The sequence below is a fragment of the Drosophila hydei genome, unplaced genomic scaffold, assembly GCF_003285905.1.
Source record: "Drosophila hydei strain 15085-1641.00,03,60 unplaced genomic scaffold, DhydRS2 tig00000232-arrow-arrow-pilon, whole genome shotgun sequence".
Lineage (NCBI taxonomy): Eukaryota > Metazoa > Arthropoda > Insecta > Diptera > Drosophilidae > Drosophila > Drosophila hydei.
In genome coordinates, this window is record NW_022045690.1 from 58,706 (window position 1) to 81,407 (window position 22,702).

General features: G+C 43.1%; 1 protein-coding gene across 2 annotated transcripts; it reads left to right on the forward strand.

Moving 5' to 3' along the window:
• The first annotated feature begins 19,234 nt into the window (after positions 1-19,234).
• On the forward strand, positions 19,235-20,312 carry LOC111602818. Of its 2 annotated transcripts, none has more exons than XM_023320122.2 (2): positions 19,235-19,402; positions 19,519-20,312. In XM_023320122.2, the coding sequence occupies exon 2, from the start codon at positions 19,558-19,560 to the stop codon at positions 20,170-20,172; it is 615 nt and encodes a 204-aa protein (XP_023175890.1). In that variant the 5' UTR covers positions 19,235-19,402; positions 19,519-19,557; the 3' UTR covers positions 20,173-20,312. The 2 variants fall into 2 exon arrangements, with proteins under 2 accessions (XP_023175890.1, XP_023175889.1); XM_023320121.2 differs by having other exon boundaries at positions 19,243-19,402; positions 19,456-20,312.
• The last annotated feature ends 2,390 nt before the right edge of the window (positions 20,313-22,702 follow it).

The window sequence follows — 22,702 nt, forward strand, 5'->3', positions numbered from 1 at the left end:
TGCATATAAATAAATATATGTATGTGTGTATGTAATTATGTAGCTATGCACCGAGTGTACGTAGCGTATACGTAATATTTAACGAGCGCCAATGAAATTTTTATGCGAGCTTCATAAAATAATTGTAAAGCAGTCCAGCTGCTTGGAGGCTGTGTGTGTGTGTGTGTGTGTGTGTGTGGAGGCATGGTCGACAGACCATGTTTGAGGATGTGTTTGCAGAAATTGGGCTTACGTTAATAATTCAATGCTCAGGCAAAGTATTTAAATCACATTTAAATTAATCACGCGTCGCCTTAAATGCTGTCACAAATATATTTACACTTCGAACACAGTTTATAATACACACACACAAACAAACGTGTGAAAAATGTGTTTTTTGTATCATTAAAAATTTACTCAGAGTTTATTATGATTGAACTGTTTCCACTTGGCATGTGGCACCCACACGGCATTAATATAATCCCCACACGCGGAGCGACAGCAGACAGTCGGATTCGGCTTTAACTTTTATATGGCATAGATGCATAGATAGATGCTTGGCTGGATAGATGGATGGATAGCTGGCTGAATTGTTGGTTAGATTGGGAGTCAGCCAAAGGCAGACTTCATTTACATGCTGCACACAGAGCCAGAGCCAGAGCCAGAGGCAGGGCAAGGCATAATAAAGGACGAAGCAAACAAATTGGAGATAGAGAAAACGAGAGTGTGAGAGGAGGAGTGAGTGAGAAATGCCAGACAGGCGGCAAGTGAATGTAAATCGCTTTTGCTCAGCTGCCTTAGACGTCTGGTTAACCAAGAATATTGTATTGGAAGACCTAAAACTTATCCTGCTATCCTGATTTGTTAAGCAAATCTTGTCAGATGCGAATTTTCCACAATTCAAACTTAAAGTCTTTTGATTATTTTTATTCTAATTGTTGAAATTCAGTTGAAATTCTCTTATAATATGCTCTTTAATTACCATAAATGCAAGCAATAATTTTTAATAACTTTAAATAATTTTTAAAATATTATTTGACATTTTGTTAAGCGCTTCAGTGATTCAATGATTCCGTGTGATTCAATTCATCGACCCAAAATGCCATGTTTAATTACTATTGAATGTGCAACTCAATGTTCTGGGTGCGAAGCGTTCAAGCGGCAATAATGTTGCATGTCATGCAAGCACCCTTAGCTCACACACACACACACACACACATTCTGGGTGTACATGATTTCAGTTAACATTAATTGTAACTACAGCAGCTGCAATTGTTATGTCCTGCCAAAGCGGATTATCAATTGACGTGAACTGGGCACAATTACGAACGTCTAACTGACAGACAGCACTTGCAGCTGGTTCGATAATGATGCTGCGCTCTTTAAAGTGATAAAGAGATGCCTTAAATAAGCTCAACTATGCATCTCATTTGGCAAAGCAGTTGCATGTGCCATCTGCCAGCTGCGAGTTTGCATTTCTCTTTCAAATGCGATTTACAGTCTTTCCTCAGGCCAGCGTGTGTGTGGGTGTCTGTGTTCAAATGGAATTACTTGAGTGGGTTTCAATGATCTAGAGTTTTGTTAGCTGTGCGTATTGAGCGCTTACAAGACTTTAATATCAAATTTCAACCGAATTTACAGTATTTCATCTACTCATAGCGATGAACTCGGTTAATCTGCAAATTGCCAGTTTGCTCAGTAATTAGCACTAGCTGCTGACATTAACAAAGTTAAGTAGCTGCAAGTTTTGGGTAGTAAACGTCTTGTGCTGTGCTTAAATTCAATTGTCGTACTCACGGTCTGCCTCACAATTACGAGCTGGAAATTAAAAACTTTGTTGCTTTAGCACATCGCAAAGCATGTGGGCAATGTAAATCTGTGGAATGTCAGCATTGAGGGCATGCTCTTGGCAGCTCGTCTCGCTGGCCATCCGACTAACGGACTAGCTGACTGGCTGTCCGTCTGTCAATCAGTCGATCTGGCTATCTTTATCCTTTTGTGTGACTTTTGTTCTGGGCGTCTGTGTCGTTGAAATTTGCACTAAGCACTGTGAGTGCTAGCACTTTGTCTGCAAAAGGACGCCTGCTGACCGCACAAGCTTAAGAAATTTTCATTTGAAAAACATCCATGGTCTGCTGCCTGCATTTGTCTGCTTGTTTTCGCTTTATTTTGATTCAATTTTCAGTAAAAGCCACATTTTATGGCAGATTCTTGAAATGTTTTTGCATTAAAAGCATTTGGAGTGCATGTGATGCACACAGGAGCTTAACAATCAATATGAGCCATATACCAAGGCTTACAGTCATTGAAAAATGAGTTTCATAAGTGAGCTTAGTGGGCATTGGAACCTCAAACAAGTTGAACGTGATATCGGGAATGCACAAAGATATCAATTCAATTTGCACTTGAGCAACATTGCGTATACGTAACATCCACTCGACTATCGTTACTATCTTCTTCAACTACCTTACTGTATTGTTGCTAGTACTCTTGATTCAGGTATTCCGCAACAGTTTGATTAACATTGCGTATACGTAACATTAGCTAAAAATGTCTGGCGTTGCTCAAAGCCCTAAATGGGCGCTTTTCTTTATTTTTTTTTTTGCCTGGTGTCGGCGTACATTGCTCGGCTGAAGCATTGAACGCCTTTTTTTAACGACTTTGCCAGATAGTTGGACACGGTATGGCGTCAAATGACCCTTGAGATGCCAAAGTTAGTCAGAAATGCCAGCTATTCAACTGCTGTGCAGCTGAGATTAAATGCCAATGGGCAATCAACGCATACCGAAGCGTCTATCAAATACTCACATTGGCCGGTTATAGAAGGCGGCCCGATATCGGCTGTCTGTTAGCTGAACATGTCATCGAAACGTTGGCCAGACGGAAACACTGACGGAAGCAAATCAGGAAGGAAGCTACTGAAATTCCTAACAATACTTTGACATTTCATTTCAAAAGCCACGCCTTCGAGCAGTAGGAGCAACAGACACAGTAACAGCAGCAGCAGCAGCAGCAGCAGCATCATTCAATTGGAGAAGCACATCCATCCCTTCAGCTAAAGCTCAGCATTGAGAACTGGCAGCATCTTTGACTCTGGATCTGTCGTTTCGACATCTGCAATGAATTTGTTTTGCCCCATGCCACGCCTATAGCTTGGCACGCATTTCTTTGGCTTTGCCATTCCCTTTCATGCATATACCCTAAACAAGGGTACTACACATCGGCCATAACATTTGCGCCGCAAGCGAGAGACACAGAGAGAGAGAGAGAGAGAGGAGAGAGATGCTTGTAATAGGAATTCACCAAGTCAAGACAAGCTTAAGCTAAGCACATAGTTTTCGTTTAGTTTGAAGTGTGTTCATTTGTCGTCAGCTTTTTTCTTTTATTCTTATTATTTTTATTTACTTTCTTTTCTCATTTGCGCTTGTTATTGTTTGGCATACTTGACTGAGTAAGCAAATTGTTTAAGATTGACAGCTGGCCGGGCGCAGACCACAGAGGCACGTTATACGCACGCCTCGCCGGACTGCTCGTCCGCTTGTCGTTACAATCGATGTGATTTGAATGCGGTAATGAGGCCAGTGTCAGAACAGCAGACCAGCCTCCACAGACACACACGCATGGGCTCCAGCTCGAGCCGAGGCTTTGAGCTTGGCAGCGTTGCCAATAAATTTCAGCTCCATGATTCATCATTTTGTTAGTGTTGTTGTTGACTCGCCTGCAATCAGAGGCAAAGACGAAAGCGGCTTTCTACACCTCCTCATGCCACATAGACTTGCCTCAAGTGCAAGATTGTGGTCTGTATGTTGGGGGCAGGGCTTATGCCGCGCTGCTGAGTCCACTCGCAACTGTCCTTCGTTTGTATTTGATATAGAATATTGAAACATCTGAATAACCGATGAAATGCGTAATGATGTGACAGTAAATAGTTGAGTATTTTGAGTTATTATAATGGAGCTTTTAAAATTAAGAATAATAATTTAATTTATGACTAAAACAAATATTTTAGTTTAATTTTTGACGAAGCCTAGGCGATCACAGCAGTTGAAAAGGCACAATGTAAGCTTTCATTCTAATTTTAAGAGTAATGAACTGATATACAGATATATTTTCTATACTATATATACCCTGGCAATGAGTAAATATATTATATATATTGCTCATGAGGTGCTTCAACAATATAGAACCAGTTTAATTCAATTTTTATGCACTTAAAAAGTTTTACTCATTTTTATTATACCCTCGCACTCACAAGATATCAAAGAGTTTCTTCTATATATCTGTGTATATTTCAAAACATATATATAATATTATATTTTCATTTAGTTAATTCATAAATCTTTTGCAGCTTTCTAAGCTCTTCACCTAAGAAGTTAGATGACAAACATGAGGAGTCTCAGCTAACTTAAAGCGAGCTCAATGAACAGTGCTTATAAGTATGCTTTGTTAGAGAATAAAATAAGATAAAAATGTATATATAAGGAATATATCTTTACCTATAAGATAAGACCGAATCACTTGAGATCTCGAACTATTTTTAGTACTTCAAATTAAATGCTCACAACACATGTTATCAGGCTATCAACAAGTGAGGCGCAGAAACACAGCAGGAGTTTTTTTTTTCTCGCCCTAAACATCTTGCGCTCAGGTCCACGGCTAAGGCAAAGCCAAAGCCAAAGCCAAAGCCAGAGCAAAGCAACAATCGATTTTCCTGGCTTAAGTCGAGTAAAACTCAGCCTTAAAAAAAATACGCTTAAGTTTTATTGTATTCCAATCTCATTAACTTCTTTTATTATTATTTGTATTTTGCTTGCTTCCATGCCTCGAACACACACACACACACATGCACGTACTTTTTGCTGCTTTTGCTTTCGCCCTGTGTTCGCTTTGCTTCCTCTATCCCATCTCTGTTCTTATTGCTGCCTTTTGCTTTTGCTTCAATTTACGCGCAGCCTTTGTCCCTGTGCGTGTTGCCGCTGCTGCTCTTGACTGTTGCGTCGACAGCAGCATTTGACGCATGTGACCAAAAGTTAGCAGAGTGATTGTTGTGTGCGTGTGCGAATAAAATCGCATAAAATAAAGCAATATCCTTCACTTATTTGACATTTTGGGCCAACATTAATGAGGCTTGTTGCTGTTGCCGTTAGTATTGCTGCTGCCACATTTTGGCGTCTTGACATCTTTGGGGCATCTGACGGCATTTAAGCTTTAAATTCAATAAATATGCCAATCTCATGATTAATGACCCCATCATCGTCTCCATGGCAAACAGAATCGAGAGCGAAGCCGACTGCGTCTAAGCCAATCGCCCTGGTATTAAGTATACGCACCGCATTTTCACACATTGCGAAATTAGTCATCAATGGCGACAAAAGCCGACGCCGACGCCGACGCCGACGCCGATGCCAATGCCAACAGCAACAGCAACTCCAGCCGCAGCCCCTACGCCTGAGTCCCTATCTGTAGCCCAACCCTTATGATTGCATATTTTGCATTTTGATTACTCAACTGCGCAGCGGCTTGTCTCCTCGCCTAAATCCCTGACATCATTAAGGGCCCAACCTTTAAGCCTCTGCCGCTGCCTGGGTTTTTGGAAAGGGTCGAACGTCCATTGCCTGGCGGTTTGTTGCGACTCCGGCAGCCTCAATATTCGTGCTGTTAGCCGGCACAAAGTGTTTGCACATGCTTCATCCTCATCCTCATCCTCATCCTCATCCGCATCCTCATCCTTATCCCCATTCGCATGTCCATCCTCATTCACTCGGCTCGCTCCCAGTCTCGTCATCATTCTCATTCGCATCATGGCTGTCTGTTTGCTTGTTTGGCTTTTGTTGCATTTTGCATACTGTACTTCGATTTGCATAATCTTAAGCTTTTGCACTCGCCAGGGGATTTCAGAGCACACGCCCAATACAACAAATCCCAGATACACATAGGCACAAATACAAATACAAACACACACACACGCACACGCAGTCTACATTTCAATTTTAGCTTCTGTTTTCATTTCTGTCCCCTGTCGAGGCAATGAAAATATTTGACAGCATCTTTAACTGAGCATAAACACTGAGCAGCTGCAGCTGCAGCTGCAACAGGAAAACTCTACGAGACGTGTCCAACTAAATGCAAATTGCATATTGTTTGTGTATACATATTTCTGTTTGTGCATACAATCCATACACATCAATAGAGTAGCATAAATTTATTTATTTATATATATATATGCATAGCATTTGCATAATCCCACACTGACAAATTCATATGTTGCCTGGCAAATGGAGGACAGTAGGTAGTGTTAGGTCCATGAATAGTCGGCTTAAATTACAAATCTGAGCGCATATTTAATAAGCAGTAAATTATTTTAATTATGCACAATCAAAGCTGTTAATTGGCCATCGCATGGCAAACAAATCATGCTGAGCTGCTTAGCCGTAAGCGTTTAGATTCTCAAACTTAAGCTCTAAGCCCAAGGGATATAGCTCAGCCAGATGCTGAACCTATTACAAAAGCAAACACTTGAGATGCTTATCAGGCAAACAGAACGGAAAAGCATCTTTTGATTTTGATTGTGATTTATTTCAAAGAGTTTGAATAGATAAATTACATTGTTGAAAGGAATCTTAAAGCATTCCAAATTCAATTTTCAGCAAATCTGCGTTATTTTCTAGGCCTATCGAATAATGTTTTAGAGACAAATATTTTGTATTTTTGATTGATTTATCTATCATATGATTGATTTATCTATCATCTATTATACAAAATATTAGGAAATGTTAAGTTAACTATCAAATTTTGGAGCTGTGTCTTCAAAGCGAGTTTGAATATGAGAATTGAAGTGATTTACTATACTCAATGGGATCTAAACTAAAGGTAAAGGTAAGGTAAGGCGTCGTGTGCTCAAATACATATCTTAAAGCGTTGCACTTGACCTGGAGTCGCAGGTCTAGATAGCTTTTTAAGGAATACAGCTATCGCCTTTGGCATGCCCTGTCGCATTAGCTGTGAGCGCACATAAAGGCAAATCAAAAACGCGGACATGTGTTGAGGCATTCGCAGCATGGGAAGGCTGCTAGAGCATGTTCATATTTTATTTGCGGCTACTTAGGGGAGAAATGCAGCTGTTTTCGCATTTGTCAATGGAATGCATAACCTCTTTCACACACACACACACACACATATAAATACTTGCATAAATGGTGCGCTGCATGGTTAGGCAGCAAAGCCGATTAGTTGCCTAGGGAATTGGCCTGTAGGAGCACGGCTGGCGATCTCCAAGTGTTGGTCTGGGCCACAAATTGGCTGTGCCAGTCTCTCCCCCGCCAACAACAAGTGAATGCGGGCTGTTTGGCTCGGCGCTTGGGCCACGCTGTAAAATATTTAGACGCCTACATTGTTTTCCGTAATCTGCTTTAAAACGGACGACGTCTGTGTGTTGGGATTGCAAAGGCTGATGGCTGGGTCTCTGGACTGTGCGGGATCTGCAGTGAGCCATGCGTTTTGTTAGTTTTCAATCAAGAGTTGTTTATCAATGTTGCAGGCAACAAAAGCTAATGGCTAATAATAAGCGCACAAACAATGGGCGACGACGCACAGACGTTTGGCTGGACGGGCTGAGCAGTGGGGAGCGTATGAAAAATCATCAGCGACCAACTCGCAATCGAACGAGAGTGCATGGCCCGTGCTGCATGCGCTATTTATAAAGGGTGCGGCCCACGCTGCGTATACGTAATGTGCGGCTTGCAGCGACAGGAAACGGCGCCAGGGCGCTGTTACTCAACTGATTTTGTTGCCAATCGATCTGGGCCACTAGTTTGGCACTGTACACCATATCGCATATATTTTTGGCTCCGCTCCAAGTTATTGGCAGCCATCGCGGCTCAGCACTACCGAAAACTGTGGTCAACATTTCCAGCACAAGGGCAAATCATATGAGATCAATAAATGCCAATCCGGCAACGAAAATAATAAGATATTTGCGTGGCCTTATATACACATACAATGGCTTGTAACACAAGCCTCTCGCCTAGCCCAATTTCAAGCTGGGCCACGGCAATGCTGAGCTCATTTTACCTGCCGGAAGCGTAAATTCATCTCGCAATTTGTGTTACATAGCTGTCATAGTATCCCTATATGCGTAGTTGCACTTTAAGCTTGGGTAGAAGTCGTTTTATGTTGCGAAATATAATTGAAGTGTTGTAGAAGCTGAGTTTGGCTGTATCCAATATCATATTGAAGAAGGACTATTTACATAAGCTAAACCATTTTTATACATTGAGAGACAAGATCTTGAAGCTCTTATACACTTTTATGAATGGCAATCAGAGCTGTGAGGTGTGCATGGGGTAAGCTCTAATCGCTTTAATAAAACTGTCGAATTGCTGTCAATTCATACATATTTCGTACTTCTGTATGAATTATAGCCTCAGTGAATCTGAGTATTTCTAATGCTCCCTCGGGTAGGGAGCAGTCGCGACTTGTATTTCGCGTAGAGCTGCTACTTAGTTGTGTTTTGCTGAGATTCGATAGAGCGCAGTAATAGAGAGATTCCATGACGAAGCCCAGTGAGAGGCAGCGCTGCAGCGAGCCTCACGTAAATGGCTTTTGGTACTCAGATACTAGCAGCAGTTGTTGCGGATTCAAGATACAGCAATATTCACTAAACAATTTAAGGCCTTACCGAGCTGTCTGACAAAATCATAAATATTCTGGCTAAGACCAACTCCCGGCTAGTCAAGCTACTGTAGAGCATTGGCCAGTCGGCTAAGTCCGACTTACATTTAAATAATAATCAACAAAGATACGCTTCGTATACACTAAGCTTAACCCTTAGAGGGTACTCCCAAAAGTGCTGAGGGGTATCTCCTAGTCGAGCGCACATACATATATAGAAAATAAGCCTACTTATGTAGCACATGGCAGATGAATTTTCTTAAGCTCTACCATCACATACACCTTGAACACTCATCTGTTTACAGGGTATTAGGGCTAAATGCGACAGCGAAATCAAAATTTCAAATCCAAATTGAAAGCAATTGCGCTCGAGATGTGTTCCGGGCGCAGCTTGAAAAAATGGGAAATCACAGCGGCATTTAATGGCAGCACGCAGCAGCTTACAAGCACACACACACGCACACGCACACACACACATACGCACAGACATATGTATGTATGCGCAGACATTCGAAGGAATGCCAGACAGCTGTGTGTCGCGCGAGCAGAGAATTTGGCAGAGTTATTGCGCCGCTTAAGGCCGACTACAATTTGGCCCAAAATAGAAATAAACGTAACAGGCTTTGGCCAACATTTCGTGACTGTTGGCCTGGCATTCAATTAATTATTGCCAAATTAAACGTAAAATATCAAAAGCTATTTGTAATGCATTCGAATCATTTCATTAAACATGTCGTGCAGCAGACCGAGACGCGCCTGCTAAGTAAGTGTGAACGCGCGTTCTGTGAAGGCAGTTAAATGGGCACGTGTCCTAGATTCACGCGTGTGCTTCTGTGTGTGAGTGTGTGTGTGAAGCCTACGGAAACGGAAGCGTCATGGAAATCGTAGACATGTCGTCAATGTCACAAGCTAAACAGCGCTAACAACACAGAGGAAGTACCACAGGCAACACGAGCAACAGCAACAACAACACCAACAACAACATTAATGACGCGTTGTTGGTGTCCCAGCATTCATCATCACCTGTACAGGCAACACCTGCGGGCTATGAACGCTGCGAGCGCTGTCAACGACATCAGAAAACGGCTGTCGTCGTTGCTGGGGCTTGTCATAACCAGCAGACAGCGTGCCAGGCAGTCAAGCAACAATGTTGCCCATTGCCTATTGCTGTTGTTGTTATTGCTGTTGCTGTTGCTGTTGCTGTTCATCTGCTGCTTGGCGCGAGTCCTTGGTAGAGGCTTGGGTTTGATGGCTTGGCAAGCGAGAGCGCGGCTTCAACTCATAAAATCTACCTAATCCACTTAGGCGCAATTAATGCTAATAACATCATGTAGTTAGACACGTGGGCACGTGTACAATTGGGCGTGGCGAAAAGCCAGTGGGCGGGTGAGTGAGTGGGTGGGTGGGTGAGTGAGTTCTGGACTGGTATGTGATATGCATATATGCGGTCTTGTTCTGTCAACTGCACGCGCGGTCACACCCCCGCACACACACACACACCCACACACACACGTGTGTGACTCTCATAAGATTCTCTTGCCTGGCAGTCTCGAGTGTTGAGCTTCCAGTTACTTTGACTTTGTGCAACGCTGCCAAAGTCACTGCAGCACACACGGCTCTAATTAGTTGTCGTGGCATTGACATTGGTAATGGCAATGGCCCTGGCAATGGCAGTGTCATTTCCAATGCTGCCAGTTGTCAGCTTAGCTATTTGGTAACCTGATGAACAGTAGCGAGGTCGCCGTGCCACACTCAGCTGCAATTGCAATTGAATCACAGTGCTACCGCCTGACCCGGCTGACCGCCAGCTGTCAAAGGCAACGCACAAATCTTTCCATTTCTGTTTGTCGATTGTTATAGCAAATCACGAATGCAATGGCAAAGCATATGTTATCAAAGTGAGTACTTTTGTGCTGGTATGCGTCAAAGGTTGACTCTAGAATTCAATTTATGACTCCACATTTTTCAATGTGGAAGAAAACGGAAATTTCATTTAGTTACCCATAAAATTTATAAAGCTTGTCAAATAATATTCATGTCTGCTCAGACAGACTAACAAATTGAGCCTGCAGCCTGCAGTCGTACCCAGTTGTCAATTGAACCTGGCTAAAAGGTAGCTGGAAGCCAATTGGCAGCAGAGCTAAGATAAGCTCTCTGCCAGTCTCCTCCTCTATGTACTTCAGTCCCATTTCCATATAAATTCTATACTCACTGAAGAGGATTTAAAAACAGCTTAAAATTCACTTCAGCATTTAGGGTATTTGCTAGTCAACCAACTTGACTTGACTGCCAAACAAATATAACCCAAATAAATATTAGAATCACGACAATTTTTCAGTCTATGCGAAGCAGATGAAAAACAGCATTGAGTAAAGAAACAGATTCGAGCAGGACAAGGCAATGGAATTCCACAAAAGTACATACACATACACATAGGTATGTTTTATAATAGTAATAAACGTGTAGCTGAGGAATTGCTTCTGGATAGCCAGGGATGCTTAGGGTTTCAGTTTCCGTTCTGCTTTGCCATTTGGCAAATTGTTTTCTAAGAATGCGCTGTAGTTTATTGCTTGGAAAGTGTGTTGCCATCACCGGAAATGGCGCTTGCGTTAGCAGACGTTGCATTTTGCGCTAGCTAAGTTGCATTCCATTTATCAGCTGTCTGGCGACATACGCGGCGTATGATTAATGTGCAACGGCACGGCAGCCAAGCGTCAGCCAGTTTTCTATGTCTCCCTTTCTCTCTCTCTCTGTGTGTGTGTGTGAGTGTGTCAGCAAAATGCGAAGCCAAGGGTGGCGACATTGTCAAATGGTCTGCATCAATCAGATCGCACGGCCAGGAGCAGGCGCGATTGCTGTAGCTGTAGCTGTAGCTGTATGTGGGCCACCCGGCGTATGCGTGATAATAATACCATGTTATAAATAATTGGGCCGCCTGCTAAGTGTTGGCAGCTATGCGGGCGTTACAATGCCAAAATTTCGGGACATACCTGTTTAGTAGAGATGCGCGGGTGGCCAGAGGTGGGACGTCTGTGGGCGGAAGCTTGGCATTGTTACGAATCAGGAAGCAGCACAGGATATCATTACAGCCGGCTCAAGTGGTTGTTGGCCTGGCTGCCTAATTACACATTAGCAGTAAACGTTTGCCATGCTAAATGACATTGAAGCTGTTGCCAATGTCACATCGTTTGAAATGGGCCAAATCCAGGTGGCACAGTGGTGCCAAATCGTCTGCAACTGACCCGAATTTGTATACTTACCTATTTGCACGGTATTGCTTTACAAATGACATAGCATTTGCGTGTTAATACTGGAGTTTTTAAGCCCATTTCATAAGCATTGTACCACAGTGCGCTTTAGGGCTTTTGTTTTGTACAGTGTGCGCCCTAGCGCCACATATTGATTTCGGCCTGAAGACTTTAAGCGAGTATTGCTAAGCTCTGTTCTATTTCAACTAAATTTCGCACCACTGTGCGCGAAAGGTTCGCTGTTATTTCAGCTCTATTAACAGTTGGCCATGAATATATTAAGTAAACAACAACTTTGCAGCACTGTGCGCTTTAGGCAAGCCCTTTGGCGCAACTGTGCTCTGTTGCTTCGACTTAACTTTATTATTAATATAATATATTTATATTTAATGCATACCCAACTCGATTTCATCAACCTTGCACCACTGTGCGTGCCATGGTGCGCCTTTTGGCGCTGTTTGCTTCTTCTGTTTCGGTTTTGGTTTCGCTTTTTGCAAAGAGGAAAGTTATTGCTAGGCCAGGCGTGCAGCCAGAAGTGGGCGTGTCTCCTTTGTACACACACACACAGGCCGGAGCACACGCACACACGCACAGTTTGAGGAGCGCTTCGCTCATGTCATTCAGTGCGCTTACCGCCTCCGGCTTCAGTTATGCCATCGTCTGCACCGCCCGCCGCTATCTTTTTTGCACCACCTGCTGGAATAGCCACCGGGCCGTGTACAAACAATTTTTGCTTACCTCTGTATATATTTTTTTGCCCAGTTCAGCCGGGCCGCACTATTTTGGCTCTGTTTTGGCCGCCCACTCGACCCGTGAGCACTGCCAGCTCTGGCCAGCAAAGGAAATAAAAAAAGAAGGGGAAGGAGAGAAAAAAGATGCTAACGCACTGCACGTGAGGATTTCGGGTCATTGCGAAGCGTTTGCCTTTGCGCTGAGACACGCAGTTTGGCGAATTCGCAAATCGCTTTATCATCAACACCTGTATTGGAATAGGGGCGGGGCTAGAGAGACGCTGGGATGACTAGTAACTCGCCTGCTTAGGTATTCTGATGGGCTAGTGATATGGGTCCCTTAGCGGCATTACCATTGATATGTTTACGCTCGTCAGCCTTGGCCTTGGCGCCCCTTTCGTCATGTTTGTTCGCGTTTTGGGGCTCGCTGTTCGCATTCGGTTTGCTTGGCTCCATGTTTGTTTATTTGAGTGTGTGAGCTAAATGTTTGCATATTTCTTATGCGCATTTCTACGCATCAGCGGATTTGCGCCTAAAATAACACCACAAACAAAAACACACAGACAGAGACAGGCTGCCGTGTAGATGGTACTGCGTACTGGTAAATTGCACGCAAAGAAATCGTAAAGCGATGCCAACTTTCCAATCATTTTCCTGTTGTTATACCCTGTCTTAGCCTGCTTGGCGGATGGGGTCAGCTGTGCCTGAGACTTATTGGAGATGAGCTCTACTCAATAAATTGCCAAATTTAAATTTCACGTTCTCTTTCCATTTCCATATTTGTCTCTTTCCCAATCGCGTTGCTAGGGTATTCTGTAGTCGTGCACTGTCCACTGCTGCCGTTCATTTTGCCTTTGTGCGATGATTTTTGGCGCACTCTAAAGGCAAAATGGTGGCAATTTGGCATCTTTTATCATTTATTTGTACATGTAGACACAGCGCATGGCTCCTGTCGTCCCTTGCCTTGCTTCATTTTAATACCCTGTGCAGAGGCTTCTGGCAAGGTGGCTAGGAGCGCTGTCAACGCAAATGTGGCAAAGGAAACTGAAAGTTTCTCGATAGCTGAACTCATAGCTAGCCGTTGAGCAGTCTGGAGCGTATCAAGTATACGACAGGGTAGCTTACGGTGGTGCTACCCTTGAGAGTCTCTGTGTGCGTTTCTTTCAATATTTCGAGTGCTATATTTATTTAGCTTGTTGCTTTCAGCTCTCGGGCTTTTGGGCAAAGCCTTTGAGTAGTTTATTGCTCGACGCGGCACTTGTGGCTGTGGCATCAATTTGAGCGATTTGCCAAATTCGGTTGACGGCAACAAATCGAAAATGACGTCAACACAATTGGCCAGAATACAATTTGTCTGCGGTTCGCTTACAATTTCGTTTGTCATTAAATTCGCGGAATACTGAAAATTGTTGCTTTCTTTCTTACGAATCAGTGTCGGCGTCGCGCTCTACTTAGCCCTTAGCCAGAGCTGAAATCCTTTTTACATTTTACTCATAAATAGAACCGAATACAAATTTCATTCAACAGCGGAATAGGGCCCAATCTCTCTTGTGTAGGCGAATTAAAGCATCGTATATCTCGAATATGGCTTAGACATTTGCCCAGCTGATTGCTGTTAAATTCTGCTGACCTGGCCAAGGTCGGGGGCAGAGTGCTGTGCTTGGCAAATGCCCTCTGCCATATAGACTTATGTATATTTTCCATTAGCAGATGCTTACATTTCTCCAACTTCAACCGGCTGGGGTCGGGCACGGCTAGGGTCTGGCATGCTAGGCAGCGGCACTGGCCGAATGCAGGCCCTACATTATGTATGTAGAGCTGATGCTGCGTAACGATAACAAACAATTCTTTAGCCATCCACGTGCAACTTCATTGAACAGGAAACTCGTAAAACGGCGAGACCCAAAAAAACGTACAACAACAACATTCACATAAAGACGCACACCCACACGCACCGCAAGATACACAGATACAAATACAACGCTATGCGATGCGAACTTAAAGATACAATTTGGTGCGGGTGGCGTTTGAATTGGGATTAGGATTAGGCGTGCTTAAGGCGAGAGTCGTGCGTATGGCGAGCAAGCGGCTTAGCTACCTTCTATACTTTTGGCCATCTCCCCCGTCGACCACTTGAAACTTTTTTAATATGGCATCCAGTTCTGCCTGTCCAAAAACCAAAAAGCCAAAAAAACCAAAAACACAGACCCCCATCAGTTCGGATGTTTGATTTGCGTGCAAGCGCGTTTTGCATTTCGCATATTTTTCTACCTGCAGCATTCGAGCATCTCCTGGCTAACAAAATATGCCCGCTCGCTCACCTGTCCAGGTTCGCTGCCCTGTCGCCCTGCCCGCCCACTATGCTGCCCACTCAATGGTTGCAATATAAATGTTGGCGCCAGCGCTTGCCATATTATTATTTTTATTTTATTTATTTTTTATTTCTTATTTTCCTTTTTTGCTGCCAGTGGGTCGCGAGCACTCGAATGGGCTGTGTCCTTCGCAGCGTTCGCTTTCGCGCTGTCCTGACCCAATGACTCCGTTTCTATATTTGCGGCATGGCACAGACTCCACGGCGCTGACTGACTGCCTGGCTGCCTGGCTGGCTAGCTGGCTGCTCCAGTTTGTTGCAACTATTTGGCAATGTGTCGCCGCAATGATGGGCATGAGCAGCTCTTAAAGTGTTTCTCATCCGGCACCCTGTGCCCCCTTCGTTCAGCTGCACATTTCCATCATCTTCGCTTGCCAATGGGAGCAACTGTTTTTGGTTGCGGCAGTGCGAATGCTCTTATCGCAGCAATTTAAACAAGTTCAACGAGTCGTGGACAATGAATATGTAAGCAGAGTGAGACCGAGATATATCAAAAGAAAGAGAGGCCCGAATAGAGCAGAGAGCGAGAAAGATAAAGAGAGAGAGAGAGAGCCTGAGAGAGACGAGGACAGAAGTATACACACACACACACATTCAAAATTGTGTATATGTATACACAAACATAAACACATTGCAGTTTCCCCTGCGAAAAGCTCAACATTAACTTATTCAGCATCAGCTTTAAAGCTTTGTTCAAAATGCTTTAAGCTGCAAAATGTGCGAAAATCTGCTGAAAGCTAAGCGAAGACAACAATCAAGTCAAAGTAGTGAAAGAGTGAGTAGGAGAGAGAGAGAGAGAAAGTCAGAACGAGGGAATTTGCTCAGCTGTGTAAAGTAGAATTTGAGTTTGATCAAAGATAAATAAAACTTGTTTTTTTTTTTTTTATATTATATATAACTAAGGCAACACTTATGCCTTAAGACTCACTTAAATTTTTAAATTTCAACTAGAAGTGCTTCTTTATGCTCTCAACTTATTTAAAACTTGAATCACAGACAGTAGAAGGCGTGGCAGATAGATATTTTTGTTGAAGTTGACGATCCGGCCATGTGTGGCTGTCCATCCGTATGTCCATTTAGGCGCAGACAAACACTAAATATTTAAAATATATATTGAACTCAGTTTAATATTTTTCGAATTTGCTTGTAATTAATAAACATTTCTGATTTGACTTGACTTTTAAGCCATAAAGCTATAGACTCTATGTTGGTTCTTGTCATGAATACGCAGATTATTTATATTCGATTTTGCCTTTTCACCCAAAAATAAATTATTTTAGATAGAAGAGGATTGGGCTTTCTAGACAAGCATAAAAGCCGTATGCATACACGAAGCTTAGACTGGTTGAAACAGCGTTCGGGGTATTTTATAGTCGGTCACTCCTTGTTGTTTTAACAAAAGCTGCATATGTTTATATGTTTACACTGCAATTTATATTTCTTGTTTATTGATCAATTAGTCAATACGGATAAACACTTATCCAAATAGACGTATCGATTCTCTGCAGCATTCAAAGGGAAATATGATATGTATACACTTTGACTCCCACATTGCAATGACCTGGATTTAAGAGCGGCAACTGCGACGGCGATGGCGACTGCAACAGCGAGCGCTTACATAATGAGGCTGGGAGTCGCATATTTAGAGAGAAATGTGGGGAGTTGGAGTCCTACTCATATGCAAGTGCCGCTTCAGCTATAGAAAAATAAACATGGTGACCGCAAAATAAAGAGATTCATGGCTTGAGCGAGGCGGCGTCTGATGCTGGCCTATTAGCTAAGCTCTGTGCAACTGGCAGCATCAAGTTGAAGATGAAGCAATAAAGTTGAAGTTGAACAAGTCAAGCCGACGTCGACTGACAGAGAGAAGACCCCAAGCGACCTGTGCTGCAGCCGAGTCCCCATAAGTTGGGGGCCCTTGCGGAAGCGAAAAATCTAGCGAAATCTGGCTGCATTGTCATTGCAGCTGCTGCGGCTTTCAGCTTTCTGCTTTCCGTGCGATGCACGGTGTCGGTTGCAAGCAGCAGAAGATGCCACAACGGCGCCACGACACCAATGGCTGGCTGCAGCGGTATGATGATGGCATCTACATGGCTGCTTAGACAATATTTGCACATGTCTGCCTAGCTGTAAGCCCGATGCTGCAATACGAGCTGCTTGTGGTTAGATTTGCAGGTTGTGAGGCAAGCTGAGTAGCCAGTTACTCCTAGCTCGTATGTGGCATGTTGCAGTGACTTTTCCGGTGGCAAGCAAGATGCGCTTATCCATAAAACGACTGCGAGCTACCAGCTGACCATGGTTAACTGTCGCCAGGCAGTCGCTACTCGCCAACAGCCACTCGCCTCCTGCGGCAATATTTGATTCAACAAATTAATGCTGCAAATTGTGCATAAGAAATGACCAAAACGAAATCGGACAGTCATAAAAACATTAACGCCGGCAGCTTAGAGCCGCCGCTAGCAAATGCCGATTCGTCTAGACGAGTTGCAGACCCAGTTAGAGGCACGTTTTCGGGCTTAGTCAGCGATTGGATGTGGGATTGGGACTTGGATTGGCGCCCAGTTGAGCTTGCTCCAACTTATTTCCAGCCAGGCACTTGCCCCTGCACAGTGGGCAGGCGGCAATTGAAAACCTGAAATGGCTGCCACTAAAACTCTAAGGAGAGCCAATATTTTTAGCAGTTATGTCAGACACAGAAATATGGTTAAGGCCAAATAAACAGCGGGCCATGTAGCTGCAATATTTCGTGGCAATAAGTTAAAGCTATAACCAAGTCGAGGAAGTTTTACATATTACGAAAGGCAGTTGAAAATGCATATGCAAATAATTTTATATTGACAATTTTTATAATGATAATGTTAATAATTTTAATAATAAAAATAAAGTTAAAATATAAGCGAAATTTTCATACTAATTATTTTCTTTGCCACATTCATTGCATCATAGTTACCTACGAATAGCTTTCGCGCCACTGTGCGGCGGCGGCGTCAAGCAGCTGTTCGGTAATTGCGAATGGGTAATTGAATAAATAATTTTTCGCCATTGTGCGCAGATTTGCATGTTCAATATTTCATATTGTAGTTACCAGCGAGCCCATGCAACAGGTTCTCGGCTTATTTGTATACTCTTTCAGTGGCTAATAAAATTACTGTTTGAAATATGTAACGAGCTGACATGTGGACATGCCCAATCTTGTGAAACTCACTTGAGCTTTCAATTGTTGGCCTATGTTGAGTAAAGATAGGTGAGACCTTCCTTTAATAACTCAATAAAATTAAAAAAAAAATTAAAACTTTGAACTTTATATATTTAACAACAAAAGCCCAATTTGAGCCGAGATTAATTTCGAGTAAATATCTCTAGAGTATTTCATCTGCGACTGTTCATCACACAGCTGCCATTCTTTCTAGTCAGGCATTCCTGCTGCAAGTGATTTTAATTATTTTTATGCTTTTTCGAAGTTTTTTTGTTTGGGTCCGCGGGAAGGGTCTTTAACGCCAGCAGCTTTTAATTGCTTTGGCAGCCATTCACTTTTGCATTTGCCCACAGACGCTGTGTGTGAGGTGTTTGATGTCACTAGCGTGTCAGTTGCCAGTTGTTGTTGCTGTTGCTGTTGCCGCCAGCTAGAGGATCCTTTTGCAATCGTGCTTCACGTTCGATTTCCCAAGAATTTGTCGGCCAGCAGCTGAGTCCGACGCAGTTCCTTGGCTAACAGCTTAATTAATTGGCATTTCGTGCTTGGTCATTTGCTCATTTGCTCATTTGCATGCGCTTGCCACACTGTGCGAGTTATCAGTTTGACAAGCAACTAAATTGCACCTCAACATGCAGTCAGATGCGCCGACAACCATTTACGACTCGCGTCGGCTGCGCAAAGTAAACAATCGGGCTGCCTAAGGTGGCTAAATCAATTAGAATGTTGGCACAAGCTTAACGAGCTGCGTTGAATAATATCGAATTGAAGTTGATTTGAAAAGTTCCATTGGAAGAGCTGAAAGGTAATTCAAATTGACCACGTGAAATGAAACTAAATTGATTAAATTTTCCAAGCCTGCCAGGTTTTTGTGCTATTGGGATTTATGAAGCAAAAGCTGAAAAGATTCGATTATAGTTGGCTTTGGAATCTGGAGTCGTTTTCGGGGCATCGTAGTAGCCGGTGGAAACCTTATTATTTTCCTGGTTAGCCTTCTTAAAGGCAGTTCTCATTATTTCAGAATCAAAACTGGTTGTACATGTGTACAAGCAAAATCTAAATCTCGGAAAAAAAGAGGAGAAAAATAAATTTTCTCGAAAAAATTTGGTTTGGTCTCCAGTTAAAACTACAAAAAAAAAAATAGTCATAAAAAATAAATCAAATTAAATAAGTTTCGCAGAGTTTCGTTGCGTTCAAGTTCTAGTTCCAGGTAAGCAAAAGCGGGAGCAGCTGGAATGCAAATTTCTAACTTATTCCCAATAGATATTATAACTTTATTTTTGAGTACTGTTGCCGGACATTATGGGAAGGACGATATCGTTGCAGGTCACGTTCTAGATATAGTTTTTGCGATAATCGTGTAGGATGGGTAGAGGCAAGGGTAAAGGAAAAGGCAAAGGGAAAGGGAAAGGCAAAAAGAAGAAGCCAACTATTGTAGCTCTACCGCAAGCCATAGTCCAAGAGTGTCCACCATGTCCCGAGCCACCAAAACTGATACAGCCATTGGATCCATGTCCCGAGTCAACCGGTCCTCATGATGTGCTCCGCGCACAGCCCAATCATTACCCGGCTTTGTTGCGTATACCGGAAACGATGGCCGTTGTTGGCTCCGAGAATGGATGCTACGATAGCATCTGTAAGCTGCTGCGCGCCGGATTTCGCTGTGCGGAACGCGTCTTTGTCATGGCGCCCTGGGGCAATTATGTAGTATTCCGGTTCCACAACAACAACGATTTCATCTACTTCCTCTATGATGGCTGCACTTGCGACGTAAATCGATTCCGTTATCTGGACCTTAGCTGCGGCACCGCCGGCTTCCTTTTCTTCAGCAACATGCACGACGTCATCAGCTACATAATACAATCACGCAAGACGCGCCTGTATCTGGAGAATCTGAACAAGATAGCTATCGATCAAATTGTCGAGGAATATGGCGCCGTCACATACACCCAGAAGGCCAAGTGTATGCGCTTCTCGTAGAATACATGGCCGCCAAATGGTATGACACGTATGGACGATGCTCACGTTATGGCAATCGGCATCCGGCACAGTTATTTGCATTGAACATTGTGGACAACGCTCTATTCTGATTCAAGCGAATTCATTTCGGTACAAGACTCTAAATTCACCTGTAGATAAATCATTTTTCAATTCTTGATGGAGCACTAAGGACGTGGCATAGGAACTATCGGCTCTTTTCATAAAATCTACTATTAAATATTAACTTTTAACAATTTACCATTTACTATTTACTGTTGAATCATTCTGATCTTTGGCCACGGAGCGCTCCTTCGCGGCGCTTGACTAGTCGACGTTTCGGCTGCGGCATTTGAATTTGTATTCATCCCAACCTGGCTCAAGTACGCATATCTTTTGATCTGTTTACATTCAATCAAATAAGTATGTACATAGTTGTCTAACCTTGCTACCAGCTCATTTGCGGTGCGGTAGGGGGCGGGGCTGGCAGTGTCGGTGACGGCAACTGCTTGGCTTGCTGTTGGCTTGGCATGTTTATGAGAATGTTTGGCTTTATGAAGTAACTACACGAATAGCAAATGCGAGCTCATTTGTGCTAATAAAGAAGCCAAAACAAACGGCAGTCATAAAGCAAATACTTATTGCAAGTGTATTAAACATTTGGAGCAGCAATAGCAATTCAATGTCTTCCACATGGCATGCTGTAGAGATGAAATCCAATGCTCAAGTGGGGCAGCATGGCTCAAGAAAGATCTTGACTGCGAATGCGACTGAGCGAACCAATTGATTTTTCAGCCGAGCTCGTTAATTAAAACAACAATCACTGCAATGTGACGGGCAGGAGGGCAGATTGCCACTGCCACAGTCAGCCACAGCCACAGCCAGAGCCAGTCGCAGTCAAAGCCACAACAGTCAACAGTCGAGCGAGTTAATCGCGTTGTCAAGTGCTGCACTTGAGAGCCGAATGCCCCAAAGATTCGAGACATCGCATGTAATTGAGAAGAACTTGATTTTGGTTATTTTTTGTGGTTGACCTGCTGTTCGCTCATACGGGCACATCTCAATGGCCCGATCCCCGCCAAATTCCGTGGGCGACACATTTTCCAAATGCAATTCTCCGTTCCACTAACTGCGTAGGCGTTCGAACTTAGCAGCCGAGTTCTTGCTGCCCATTTGGCTGGCCGGCTATAAAATCTATAATTAAGTTGCCAGCGGCACCAGCCCATGTTAATGTCCATCATTCGCTCATTTAATGTATGCAAATGCTGCACTTAATTCGATTTCAAATTCAAATTCAAATACGAATTTCGTACTTGGGGAATTATTCATGGGTTTTCAGTAGTTGGCACTCGGCTGTGATATGCACACAAATGAATTGATTATAAAGTATCTTGTTAGTTTTTTTTTTTGTTGCTTGTTGTTCTTGTTAGCTGAACAACTTTATCATTGAATACGCGAGCTGTCGACTGGTAACAGTTCTACAATTATCCATTAAAACCGAGCATAGATAGTGAGAATGAAATATGTATATTAATAATACAAAGAGTCTCTGCGAGTGGTAGAGAGATAGAAGTGGGTAGAGCGGGAAGGAGAGAGTGAGAGATAGATAGAGAGAGCGAGAGAGAGAGAGAGAGACAGATATAGCGAGAGAAAAAGACTGAGGCGCAGATGGAGAATATGGTCTGAGACATAGATAAGAAAAGATGGAGACAGAGAGAAGCAGAGAGACAGAGAGACACAGTAAAAGAGAGATGGATATATAGAGATATATAGATTTAGCGAAATAGAGATACAGAGATGTAGATATAGATGTAGAAATGGAGGTATAGAGATAGATAGCTAAATGGAGGCAAAGCGATATAGAGATAGGGAGATACAGAGATAGAAAGACAGACAGAGAGAGATACAGAGTTATATAAATATAGAGATAAAGTTGTATCGACTTAGTCTGCATTACTTAGCTTGCATCTGTGACACACATTCAGCAAGCCAACAGTCAAAATGAACGAAGCCAATAGTTTCTGATGTTGATTCTTTGCTGAGATATAAATTTCTTATCTTACAACTTAATATGCATCTATTGTGTGGAGCTGGTACGCATTTTCACGCCTAACCCAATTATTCCGTAATAAAAGCCTTATCCAACTATCCAATCATTGTCTTCTTTCTGCCTGGGCTCACGTAACTTTTAATTGCCGCGTGGCCCGTCTTTGCATTGTCTTTGACTTCAAAAGCTGCCTGGCAGTTTTATGTTTGTCTTCTGTTTTATGTGTGTGCTTTGCCCAGTTCTCAGTCGTAAGCATTAATTGGCAGCTGACACAGAAAATCATTGACAAAACGGAAGTTCATTAGGCTTTGTCTTCGGCTGACGATGCGCTGCGAATCTGTGATGTAACTGGCTAAGCATTTGCCCACTGGCAGGCCGTGCTCCGGCCTGTGCCCTCGGTCGTTGTGTTTCTCTTCTTATTATTCTGTGAGCTACGAACAATGGGGCATCATCGATAAAAATGGCAAATATTTACGCAAAACTTCA

Coding starts and splice junctions, on each gene's coding strand:
- LOC111602818 (XM_023320122.2), top strand. CDS start 19,558: ATGGGTAGAGGCAAGGGTAAAGGAAAAGGCAAAGGGAAAGGGAAAGGC.